The following is a 14,065-nucleotide window of genomic DNA, read 5'->3' as shown; positions in this document are numbered from 1 at the left end:
CAAGTATTGAAAAAGACGTACTTAATACCTTAAATTTTGATAGTTTAATTGATGCATTTGCAGCAGCAAAAGCAGGAAAGGTTCATATAATGTAACCATGAATACCAGAATCCTACCTGTACAAGATCTAGTTAAGTATATGTACAGTTTTGTAAACTAATAACATTTTTTATTTGTAAACTTAAGTAATATTTTATCAATCTGTTTTATAATCCATGTACACCACAAGTGACTGGCTTCTCATATAAAACATAAGTTTCAAAACTAGGGATATAACAGAAATTTATTTTGAATGCTTGAAAGATTACTCTAGCTATGTGACTTTGAACAATACGATCACATAAATATCAAAATGGTTTACAAATTATGTAAGTACACCTAGCAGGCTATACTTCATTAGTTCCAGGTTTACAGTTGTGATGTCGTGAGATGTTATATTGTGACTTTATTTTAGGCCTGTGTAAGGCGGTAATTAATTCTTTATGTTATTGTCATTAAGTGGGTAAGGAGTCATAAAACAAATAATCAAAACATTTCAGAGATGGGGACGCCAAAAGTGTCTTTGCATCCAGGTGCTGAGAACCCTTGCTACGCCACTGTGACCCCCTTGTTTCCATCCTAGACTCTGTACTAAAAGATACTGGGCTGAATCGTGTTAATATCTCAGACAGAAAAATTAAAAATACTTGTAGTGGTAGATTATAACGTTTTAATGGAGAATATAAGTATTATTTATTGGGTGATTTTAAATTTTATTACTGCAAATACAACTAAGCCTAAAGTTATTACAATTGTTAAGTTCAATTTAGTGTTCTGTTTAAATAGCAGTAGTATTACTACTAGGTTATAGGTATGGTGACCAGATTTTCAGATCTTAAAATTGGGAGTTCTTTTAGGGAAATATTTAAACAATTTATTAAGCAAGTAATAAATGTCCGAGAATGATATTTTTACTTTATTGCTGCTACAGATACCTCTCTGATGAGTGAATTTTTCGAACAACTTTTTACTGGCCAGAGGTTTGTCGTATATCGATGAGCAATTGTTTTTCATATTCTTCCTTTAAGTTGTTTTAAATAAATGCTTCACGACTTGAAAATTGAATATCGGCTGTGAAATGCATTTGCCATTTACATTCAGTTGCCTTTCTTTTTCCTTTCTTTTGGCGAATATAAAAATAACATATGTAATAGTGACATAATGTCTGCTGTAGCTTGCCTTATTAGCAAACTTAAAAAGTTATGCTGTGTCATTCCAAGCTGTGTGATAATTTACCTACTCATTATCTGTTGATTCGTGGTTATCATGGACACAAAATACTTCACACAAGTTCAAAAAAAGTTACAAATTACTGGCAAAAATGAAAACTTGGAAATTCAGGTAAACCAGATTGATCTATTACAACACCAGGACAACATTCCAAAAACCGGGACTGTCCCAACCAAACCTAGATGTCTAGTCACCCTAGTTATAGGATACTAAAGTTATTAAATATTAGATTAAAATAAATAATTATCACATATTTTAGCTAAGAAATATGGAGAATTATTTTATCTTTTAAACTTCAATATGGTTCACGGATAAGGAGAGTAAAATTTATAGGGTACTGTAGGTACCAAGATTTGGTTATGTTCTAGAGTTGTGGACTTGATTGCGACTTTCAGGAGGCTCAGAGAGATACAATACAATACGTTTGCAGAGCTTGCTTACTTGAGAATACATCAGAGGTAGCTTGTGGTAGGGGGCGATTGCACTATTAGAGAAGGAAGGCGGCAGAACAGGAACAGAAATCAAGGAAACAATACAAGAAATGAATAGTTAGGTAAAGGTTGCTTTAGGGGATGGTGAGAGAACGAGAGTGCTGGGTTTATAAGGGTACACAATAGTAAAAATAATAAGACTACAGAGACAGATTCAATAGGCACAATCCTAAAAAATTTAAAAGAATAACAGGGAAAATCAAAACTAATTGAAGAAGACTAATTCGTTGGAAGATTTATAGAACTATAGGAAATCAAAAAGGGCTTATGAGAAACAGATGGATAACAATGATAAAATTAAAAGCAATTATTTTGTTTTAAGCATGTTAAAGGTAAACAAAAATGTTAAAATAGGAATTGAGTCCTGATGGCAAGGTTTTATTCAAGACTGGGATGGCTGAGCTTTTAAATTCTTTCATCTCTTCTGTTTTCACAAGAAAAGATACTTGCAATATTCCTAACCTTGAGAATTCTATGGGAAATATTGTTATTTTACCTGAATTATACAGATTTTATTGTTGGCAATACAAAGATTGGGATATTCAAAATAAGCAAAGCAGCAGAACCAGACAAGAATTACCTCAGAGTCTTAAGGTAATTCAACAATAAAATAAGTGAGCCTCTGTCTGGTTCTAAACGATTGGAGAGTTGCTGATGTTAGTCCTATTTTTAAATGGGGTGATAAGAGTTGTTCCAGAAATTATAAGCCTATTATTCTGACTTCTGTGGTGAGAACAATTTTAGTCTAATGAAAGAAGTTTTACATTTAATGAAATAAATATCGTGAATGAAAGCCAACAAGGATCCCCAGAGGGAAATCATGATTCACTAATCTTTTCTTCGAAGATGTTGCTTATCTAGATGATGGAAAGGGTATAGATTTGGTATACTTATATTTTTTATAAGCTTTTGACAAGACACAACGCAAAAGATTAGCTAAGACAATTACATTGATAGGGGTTTGGGAGGAAAGACTAGTTAATTGAATTGTTGGATGGAAGAAAACAAAACTGGACTCTTGTTACTAGTGGTGTGCCTCAGGTTTCAGTGCTTTGGCCTTTGTATTTTCTTATTTATATTAACAACATTGATAATGGCATAATTAATACATTAGTAAAATTACTGATGACATTAAACTCTTGGGTATTACTAATTGTATTGAGAATATTGACTTATTACAGAATGACTTTGTAATTTGGACAAATATCTGGCAAGTGACCTTTACTTATAATAAGTGCAAGGTAATGCATCTGGGTTATCATAATTTGGATCGTATATGCAGCATAATTGGGAACCCAATGAATAGCATGCCTTAAGAAAAGTGATGGGTAATGTAGTAGTAAAGCTAACATAATTTTAGGATATATTTATATATATACTGATTACAAGTCTAAAGAAATAATTAGCTCTCTATACAAATTACTAGTTAGGCCAAACATGAATACTGTGTTCATTTCTGGTCTCATTATGGAAGAAAATATATTGACTGATTGGAAAGGGTTCTGAAGAGGACTATTGGAATGATTCCAGGTATGTAAGGGATAAGTTAGATCTCTTGACTTAATTTTCTCTTGAGAACGATAAGAAGTGATCTTATAGAAGTTTATAAGATTACCTGGAGAAACAATAGGATGAAGGTTTCCAATTTCTTTGTGTTGTATTCTGAAGATAATAGAATGAAGAAAAAAAATAGTTTTAAGATTTGAAAAAAAAAGAGACAAACTAAGCTCCATTTCAGACAGTTTTATTTTTCTAACAGGATGATTTGTTTATAGAATGAATTTACAGGAGTTTAAGCGGGAGTTGGTGATTTGTTAAAAAATAAAAGGTATATTTAAATTTTTACCTTTCCTAAAAGTGAGTGTATAAGATAGCCTCAAAGGTCCAACTGGTCTCTTGTTGTTCATGTGTTATGTTATTTATTAAAATATTGCTTATCTTATTGTTTTTAATTTTCAGTGCAAGTTTATTTTATTTACAATATTTACATACATCATAGTTTATTTAGATCTCAAGTGCAATTCACCATGTGTACGATATTTCTAGTACAGTACGGAGAAAATGTCTATCTTATTACGCTCATTAAACAAAAATTCTTGGTACCACTCCACACGTTGTAGATATTTGAAAAGAAAACCAGTAACGTTATTTAACTTCTACTTTTGGAGCTATATTAATTATTGTGAGGAAGAAATTCAAAAGACTGAGGTGAATAACCCATTCTGTAAAAGTTAATTACGTTGAAAAACAGGTCTGAATCTAGGACAAGGTAACATTTCCGGTTTGAAATAACAATTGTTGTAAAGACGTGCATTCCTGAAGTCATTAACACAGACATATTACCTGATTAAAGTATATATACAGGCATACACCTAATTATAGCCGTAAGGAAGTTATTTATCTTTGTTATCTACATTATAAAGGAATTATGGAACAACTTTTGTTTTGTTTTAGCTGTTATACCAATGTGTACCTCTGGTTTGAAATCTGTAACAGGCTACAATGAATGAAGTAAAACAAAAATTACTGTTACTCTTGATTTTCCTCACAATTTTAAAGCCTAAATAAATTTCTTGTCTCGCTATGTTTTGTTTTACACCACAACGACGAGTATTTCTTTCGTTTTTAAGATGCATAAACACAGCATTTCACAGTCTTTTGATATTACTAGCAGTTCAGCCCAGCTGGCGAGTTCTATTATTGAACGAAAACCCTCCTAGACATTGAATAGAGGCAGAAAACATATAAATTAAAGTAATATTTTTATACACCTACTGCTTTAAATCCTTAATGGAATAACTCTGAGGATCTGTGAGTCAAACATTTTCTACAGCCAAACAAGATTTTCGACCCACTTGTTAAAATCTAAAGAGACTTCTTGCTTCACTAGTTTAAGCATTTATGAAAGTAATTATACTATTGAATTTGGTCAATGTTATTTATTGGTCCAAGTTTCAGTTTTAAACTCCTCAATTCCTCTTTTTATATTTAGGGCGAATTTCTGAATTTGTAACAAGCAAATATTATGAGCTTTATTCAGTTTTACCCAGACACATAATCCTATAGGTGATGACAATTTAAATATCTGCTTTCTTGACCGTTTGTATAACGTTCAATACCCTAAAACACCAGTCAACGAACTGAAGACTACAACAAAGTTAACACGTATGTTGATATATGTACGCATACCAGTTGCAGTTCATCCTAATAAACCATTTCATTTTATTGTGATTAATGTTGCATGGGAAACAATCCGGTGCGCATGAGTGAATGTGCAGGTAGCCAATTTTCATACTTTAAATTAGATACTTAATATTCGACCTTCAAAACATTTTCATGGTTGGTCGAGTATGATGATAAATGGTTTATCTTGGTGCGTTCTTCTTTTCTCTTTCCTATTTGAATTAATATTCTCCAAAAGGAAAAACGTTTCAACCTTGAACACCAGTCAGAAGTCTGAGAAATGAATGTAACGAGTTCAATAACAGAAGTTCTACATTGGAATAAAGAGTGGTCTGGCAGCAAAAAGGTTTAGAAAATGGCTTCAGCTAACAAAGTGACTTCAGAAATAGGTTTTTCACGATATAACTGTGTTGTTAATATGAAACTTTTGAGTCGCCCAAATATCAGTTTTGACGTAAATAAACTTTAGGCTGCATAAAAGGAGGTACAGAGGAGGTTAAATATATATCATATTTACAGAAATGTGTCTCTTTTCTAAATATCTAAAAATCGTTAATCACTACGTATCTCACTAACGTTTGCAAAATATACAAAAATACGTTTTGGTGTAAGCAAAAAAGGTTTGACTGATTTTGAATTACACACCATACCATCATCCTATCTGTGAAAAGCAGGGCATGATTCACGATTACAAGCCATCCCACCTGTGAGAAGCAGTGCATGGTTCACGATTACAAGCCATCCCACCTGTGAGAAGCAGTGTATGGTTTACAATTACAAGCCATCCAACCTGTAAGAAGCAGTGTAAGGTTCACGATTGCAAGCCATCCCACCTATAAGAAGCAGGTCATGGTTCACGATTACAAGCCATTCCACCTGTGAGAAGCAGGTCATGGTTCACGATTATAAGCCATCCCACCTGTAAGAAGCAGTGCATGGTTCACGATTACAAGCCATCCCACCTGTGAGAAGCAGGTCATGGTTCACGATTGCAAGCCATCCCACCTATAAGAAGTAGCGCATGGTTCACGATTGTATGCCATCCCACCTATGAGAAGCAGTGCATGGTTCACGATTACAAGCCATCCCACCTGTGTGAAGCAGTGCATGGTTCAAAATTACAAGCCATCCCACCATCATACCTGTGTGAAGCACCGCATGTTTCGTGTACACAAGCAGGCTAGCCGCATCTGGGACGAACACATGGCGCTGGAAATCCTTTGATGCTCTTCACTGGAGGAGTCTGGGTACATGTGTAGCTGCAGGCTCAGTTGATCGAACTGTTGCTGTTCCTGTGCCATGGCATTCTGGAGACCAGTAACCAGGTCCAAAAGTTCCTGAATAAATAGAAAAAGACAGTATTCTCACTTTACAAGATAGGAAAGGAGCGAAGTCTAGCATATGAACGATGGTGATGTTTCACCAGTCGAAAGAAAATAAAAACTTAGTCAACATATTTGACATTGTTTTGGTATTACTAATGTTCCAGTTCAAGAAGCACTGGATTGTCTTGAAAATGAATTATTAGAGAGTAAAACATTTTCTCTGTTAGGAAGCTATCTAAATCGTTAAGCTAACCCATGAGTGTAAGTAGGCAATACATTATTTTAATCTACGATATCCCCCTTTTATTCGAGTTAGTTATGTTCAAATTCGAGGTGAATACGTTTAATACTTCTGAAGTGAAACTCTTGGCGTGGTTAATGTATGTAGATGACTCATGTTTGGTGTGGTGGAGTGAAGTTGAGACATTAATGCAGTTTGAAAGACATCTCAATTCGATCAGTCCTACTATTAGATTTATACTGGAGATGTAAAAAAGGGTCAGTTAAATTTCTTAAGACATGACCATTAACCTGAATAAAGTGCGTCTCTCAACTTCTGTTTGTAGAAAATCGTTTCCTGTCTGTACCTCCAACACAATAGATCGTATCACCCAGACGGACACAAAAATTATCTGCCTTTTCCACATATGTATTTAGCTCTTTAAACATCTGTACTCATAATTGTGATTCAAGATCTGAGTTAATTTTTTTGAAACATGTAATTAGAGATAGAGGATATAATCCCGAAATTATTGATATATTGTGCAAAAACATAATAAATTTAAAATGTCATCATGTACAAAGTTAATCGGAAAGGGTAAAGTTGAAAACATGAGGGTTTGTTTGCCACATGTTCAAGATTTATCAACAAGAATAGGCAACATAATAAAAAAAATAAAGATAATGTAGTGTAACATTCACTTCATCTTGTAAACTAAATAATTTTCCCACAGGTATAAAAGATAGAATACAAGTTAATAAATGTAGGATTTACAAAATTCCTTGCGTCTTTGGTCGAACTTACATTGGGCAAACCTGCAGAAATAGAAATTTAGAATCAAGGAACATAAAAATGCGGAAGATAAATATAAAGTAGCCTCCCAGCGGTATGTCTGCGGACTTACAACGCTAGAAACCGGGTTTCAATACGCGTGGTGGGCATAGCACAGATAGCCCATTGTGTAGCTTTGTGTTTAACTTCAAACAAAAAAAGATATTGTTGCGTCAGCGAGGTCACGTGACTAGTATCACACCACTCCTTCTCTCGAACCTTTGGGAATTATCGGGAGATTACTAGATTAGGGGTAGTCTGGTATATATAAGATGGTCACAACGTGACGGGACAATGTGTGCAGTAGTGAGTAATTAAACTGAGTATTGTCGAGCACGAGCAAGTGAGAATTATAGCGTTTGTTACAGAGCGACTGTTGAAGTTGAGTGTATCGTAAAGTTGTATTCGGAAAGAATAAACCAGTTTTATTTAAGAAAGGACTTGTGTCGCTAAAGTTTCGACAGAACGAATTCACGGAAAATCAATTAACTAACAAACGGAGACGTAACAATATAAAGTAAATGAGGCGGCCTTAACAGCACGTGTGACAGGCATATTTTACGTTATAGACTGTAATAATGTTAAACTGGTAAATCAGGTGGAGTTGAAATTTGAATTAAAAATTAGAGAAACAACAGAGAATGACAACAAACAAAGACATTGCGCTGAACAAAGAAGTTGGTCCAGTTCAGAAGAAATAAAGTGCAATACATTTTTTGTAAAGTCTGGGGTTTTTAAGTCAAGATGGGGCTAAAGAAATGCAAATCATTGTGTAGTATATGTCTTGACTAAACTTCAACTTTTACTCCTGGAGATGGTGGTGTAAGTATGCCGAAGCACGTAGAGTCATTTTAGAACTGGTTCCTGTTTTATTTGATGTGTAATTATTTTAGCGTTTTACTCCTTTTAACTATGTGTGTGTGTCTTTATATATATATATTTATTTATTTATTTATTCATTGCACAAGTGCCGTTTAAAATTATACTTAAAAATTGTTGTTTTAACGCAAAGCTACACAATGTTCTATCTGCGCTCTATTCACCGCAAGGAATCGAATCCTGGATTTTAGCGTTGTAAGTCCGTAAACTTTCTGGGGCATACAAAAAAAAAGATATGTAAATAAAAATAAAAAATACAATCTGAGATTCACTCTTAAAAACACCTTTTTGAATATCTGTTCTTCGTGCATGATAACACAATTGACATCGCATCAATTAGAACCGATACATTGTTTATAACATCAATATTTATAACGCCCTTAGAGATGAAAGTACATAGTGTAAATCGCGACTCGAGCCTAAGACCTCTTGATTCGCAGCCCTGCACGCCAGTCACACCCTGCTCACATTTGCAATCAGCGTATTTGTTCTTGTTCATTTTTCAACCTTTCACTAAAGAAATATGAAACATAACACTTTTGCTTAGTATGTATTGAACAACAAACGGACTTGTATGCTGATTTTATAATTGAAACGTAATTAGTAAAATACTTTTCCTACAACTTTTTTTTTTTGTCTCTCGAACACTACGCTTACAGATAAGTTGTCAACAATTCGTATCGAGCCGGTTGTATTTGTAAAAATATCTTATCGAACACTACGCTTACAGGTAAGTTGTCAACAATTCGTATCGAGCTGGTTGTATTTGTAAAAATATTTTATCGAACACTACGCTTACAGGTAAGTTGTCAACAATTCGTATCGAGCCGGTTGTATTTGTAAAAATATTTTACCGAACACTACGCTTACGGGTAAGTTTTGAACAATTCGTATCGAGCCGGTTGTATTTGTAAAAATATTTTACCGAACACTACGCTTACAGGTAAGTTATGAACAATTCGTATCGAGCTGGTTGTATTTGTAAAGATTTTAATGAATTTCGATATCTATTCGCGCTAACTTAATAGTGGTAAACTATGATAAATAGAATGATTTTCTTGGATATCATCCAGCGTAAATATAATAGATGACTCAATTAAGTTTATTTATTGTTTAAAATGGGCTATAATATTTTTTTCAATTATAATCCATATATATACTGATTATAACGAATGAAATAAGATATTTCCTTAAATATAAAAAAATACAGCATACCCTCATGTTCATCTTGTTGACAGCTCTTTCAAATTCGTCATCGTCACTCTGCATTATCTCTTGAAGAGTATTAAAATCTAAGCCTGGTCCAGACATCTGGAAGATAAAACATAGATTGAGATTAATCTAGATATCAACACACAAATTGAAAAAAAATATTAGTGCAGAAATGAATCAAGTCCTGGTTTTAATATATATATATATAAACAGAGGTTGAGTAAGCTATAATAAAACGACATTGGACCTTCACCATGTTGTTACAGTCCATGTCGCCAAATCTGATCATGCTCTATCCATTACCAAAGACTCAATAGTAAGACCGTAACGTCCAAGGTACACCACTCTTCCCTGCATGCTTTCCATAATCTATCTAGTATTCAAGGACAACTGTTTTCAAACTCCTGTTATAGCATAGCAGTCTGATCACACAGACAACCATAGGTGCTGCCATCCAGCAACTTGACCGGTAATGTCTTCACATCAAATAGTATGAATACTCAATTGATTCTCCAGCTGCTTGAAGTATGTGACATTAGAACAGATATTTCGTAGAAGCAGCTTGTGTACACATAATTTGTGTTGAATAATGCTGCCTGGCACATATGGACGACTTTTTTTCCCTGATTATGTGTTCGTGTATAAGACGACGCACTTTGTTTACCAAGGCTGAGATACGACTTATTGTAGGTCTCTTTCTGGGTTGTCTTGGTGCTATAAAGTGATTTACATATTTTGTTTTCTAATGGCATTAAGTATATTAAGAAACTGTAAGTTTCGGACTTGAACACATTTTTATGATTCGAGTGTATGAATTCTTTGCATCAGAAAGGGCTGTCACATACCCTTCCCAAAGTGAGATCAATTTTCGGTGGCTCACACTACATACGCCCCGCCAAACTATCAAAATATAGCTTTGACACATACAATTCCACTGCGACTTTATTTCGACTGTAGTTGTGTGTGACTTGCTGATTTGCATATTCAAAATCGTTTTAATTTACCATATTAAACCCTCTGTGTTACAAAAGAAAAAAACTGCCAGCACAGCCACCGTGCTGAATTTCTATAGATGTAACAGTGAGTAGCTAATTATGTTACATTACCCATAATGAGAATAAAAAAATCAACATCTGATGGTTAATCTACCTGCTCTGCTAGCGTACTGATTCATTGATATTTTAACAATGGCCTTTGTAAAAATCTTGTACCTAAATGTTCTATGTATGAACCAAAGTTAACTTTCTGAGGTGATACATAGAAAACAAGAGTTTTCGGCTTTCGTTTATTCTTTGATCATTTTTCTTACTTTAATTTCAACAGAAAGGGTCTAACCAGTTTCCTAGCTGTATACTCTTCAGTCAAACAGAAAGGATGCAACCAGTTTCCTAGCTGTATACTCTTCAGTCATCTGACTAAGGAACAAAAAAATTCTCATAAAGAATCTAAAAGTGATAAAACCATACATAACTTGTTTATATACAAATAATTTGAGATATATATATATTGTCTTGTTTTTCAAAATGTTCGCACAAAGTTACACGAGTGCTATATGCGTGAGTCTTCCCTAATTTTGAACTGATAGACTAGAGGGAAGGCACAGCACCCACCGCCAACTCTTTGGTTACACTAATCGAATATTGGGATTTGACCAGCACTCTTATAATTCATCCACAGCCTCATAGCTTCTAGAATTCACAATCGCTTCGAGTAAATTTTCTTTGTATCATATTGGGAAAATAGTTTTACACTTATAAAGCAACAGGAATTAGTATTAGATACGCTTTTCACATTTTCTGGGTGAGGAATGGGTTAGAGATAATGTGTCTATTCACCAATTTTCAGCCTTCCAAAAACGTAAATACACGTCCATACCATCGGAAGTAACTATCGTGTGAATAAACATTATTCATTTTGAAGTAATGTTAAAGCTGAAATCTGTATCTCCATCTGTCTGGCTTATACAATGAACGAGATTCTGTAATCATCATTTTATTCATCATCGTTCATAAAATGAAACAGAAATGAAAAAATAAAAAGTAGAACAAGAATTTCATTTAAGAGAACACAGATAAAAAAAAAATGTTTATGTCATGAAGAAATCTCTTTCCTAAATAAAATATAAAACTTGGAGAATGTTTCTTCAGGCAAATTGACAAATCTTTTACAAATATACAATTGTTAGCTATAAGAACTGGGCAGAACATGTACGTATTCAAAATAAATTTAAAAAATCCTTAAAACGAGATAAAGAAACGTGAGGGTAGGATATCTGCTCTCGTGTAACAAACTCATTTGTAATAACTAGCATATCTACTTACTGTAAGCACAACACAATTTCGTTAAACTACAGGGAGATGCGGACGACATTCCCAAGTATCGCCCTTAGAATAAACATACTATCACTTTTATTTTGTTACCATAATAGGTTTGGATGTCGATAACCTTCCAAGCATGCGTGGAAGGAAATGAAACTCAACCTGATTGATATTGTGTTGTCATATCAATATAGAACATTTATTTGTTTTGTTTTGCTATTGAAACTTGTGATTAATTTACAATTTTAAACCTCTATATAAACATAAATTTTCGAGATCATCACACACACATATACGTACATACATAAGAACAACTGAATTACCACAAAGAACACAGACATTGCACATCCTCGCCCCACCGCTGCTTTTCGAAATTGTATGCTTTTATATTCGATAACGTCAAATATCATCTTCGAAAACTCAGAAAATCCTTCTCAGATCCAGAATGATCAACGATCCTAATAATGTTTTGAAGTGTGATGAGGAGTCTCAACCTTAATTTGCCCATATCCGATCACACTTCACAGCTATTAACCCCAAACCGCGATAATGCCCTATTTCCCCATTATAAAAAAAATGTTTCAAAGTGATCCAGAACCGAGATACGGACCAAATTTGGGGAGAACTGTTCCATACCGGCTTCCCATCTTGTGTAAAATTTTCATGTTCATCGGTCAATTAGTTTTCGAGATACACGCGCGGAAAAACACACACACAGACCCGGAGAGGGGGGGGATAACTGGCCAGAATTGTTCAAAATTATTGGCGATGTGCTTGATGGTGAAAGCGACAAGTAGCTTACGTAAAAGCATACCTCCAACATAATTGTCTAATGTTGATTCTGAAGTTACTATTACCTAGTAGAAAACAGTCTCAGGTTCTTTACTGCAATAAGTTCCCAACTACATATGCCAATTAATGACCGTTTCAATTAATTCAATATCAATATTACACAGCGTCCATTCACATGAGTGAAATCTTAGGAAATAAAACTGAACACTAACAACATTTGAAAAACTACTTAATTGTCTTGCGTATATATTCAAAATGTTTAATTACTCACTCGTATATATCTAAGTTCTTCCATGATGGCTCCAAAACACTAACCGATATCCATACAATGACCTATTTCATGGTTCAAATGGATGGTAGATTGTTAGGAATTTTGGCAAATATTTGTTTTTCTTTATATTTACATACAGTGAATGTAAGATAAAATAGTGTAGTGAACAGAAACTAAAATAGATATCAAATACGTTCTTGTTTGTTTTTGAAACAATGTTAAAAAATTAAACAGAATTAAAAGAACCAATGACTCGTAAAAAACTAAAAAATAATAAGAAGTGCCACCATCGCCAATGACACTGTCCAATGTCAAAGGCAAACCACGGAATAAAATATGTCGAAAAGGCTGCTGCCCTTTCAAGCCGTAGCGAAGGCACGAAATTAAAACATGGGCAATTGTAACTTGAGTGTCACAAAGCTCATTGGCGGGTCAGATCCTTCTATAATAGAAACTAATGTTTGATGAAACTGTGGCCAGTGAAGAGTCTTGTCAAAGAATATGCTGTGGTGTCAGTGAGCTCCTCCCAACAATAACAGGAAATTCAGAAAAACTAAACGGAGATGGATGAAAACAAAAAAAATGAGTCAATAATTTCTGAATGTCCAAGAGACCTGAGTGAGAACTAACACTTACCAATTCGATTCAAAGAGCTAAGTGGGTCAATATAAATTATACAAATAATGTGTCGCATAACTTCTACCTGATTTCAATCAGGTGAAATTACATATAACTCAGCAGTAAGTGCAGAATCTATAGAGGGGATCCTGTGAGCAATCATGGAAGAGCCAACAGTCACCTGTTTTTGAGCCATCCATGAAAATGTGGATAGAAGAATGATTCAAAAGGTGACCGACCAGAAAAATTAATTCAGTACTTCCACCTCGGAGTATCCGACTTCTTTAGATAACTTAAAGAAAGGTCACAAGTGGGGATGGTAACAAGCTCTGGTGGGAAGGGCTGATCACCAGATTCAACAACCTTATTTAATGTCAGACCCAGGTTAGTCAACTGTGCCAGACATCAACAACATACCTTTATTAAACCTTAATAAATCTGCAATGGCGCGACTTTTGTTTCATATTGTGTACACGTAATAAAAACATTTTATAAACTATAAAATAATGTAGTGATGGCAGTACCAAAAAGAAATGCAAACAATAATATAGGGATGATACAACTATACATAGATAATCTCTACGTGACTTTCAATATTAAAATTTAATATTACACTGTAAAATGCATACATACTTGTAATCAGAAAGAATAAACCA

The 14,065-nt window shown here is 34.1% G+C and overlaps 1 protein-coding gene across 3 annotated transcripts in view; it reads right to left on the bottom strand.

Annotated features, from left to right (window-relative positions):
- LOC106462082 overlaps window positions 1-14,065 on the bottom strand; it is a 110,534-nt gene that overhangs the window by 62,170 nt on the left and 34,299 nt on the right. For all 3 annotated transcript variants that reach the window (XM_022389214.1, XM_022389213.1, XM_022389212.1), the window contains exons 2-3: window positions 9,414-9,509; window positions 6,086-6,280 (exon numbers count right to left, since the gene is read on the bottom strand). In XM_022389214.1, coding sequence (XP_022244922.1) covers window positions 6,086-6,280; window positions 9,414-9,509 — 291 coding nt within the window. The remainder of the gene's footprint in view (window positions 1-6,085; window positions 6,281-9,413; window positions 9,510-14,065) is intronic.

The sequence above is a fragment of the Limulus polyphemus genome, unplaced genomic scaffold, assembly GCF_000517525.1.
Source record: "Limulus polyphemus unplaced genomic scaffold, Limulus_polyphemus-2.1.2 Scaffold1089, whole genome shotgun sequence".
Taxonomy (NCBI): Eukaryota; Metazoa; Arthropoda; class Merostomata; order Xiphosura; family Limulidae; genus Limulus; species Limulus polyphemus.
This window is presented reverse-complemented; position numbering and strand designations above follow the sequence as displayed.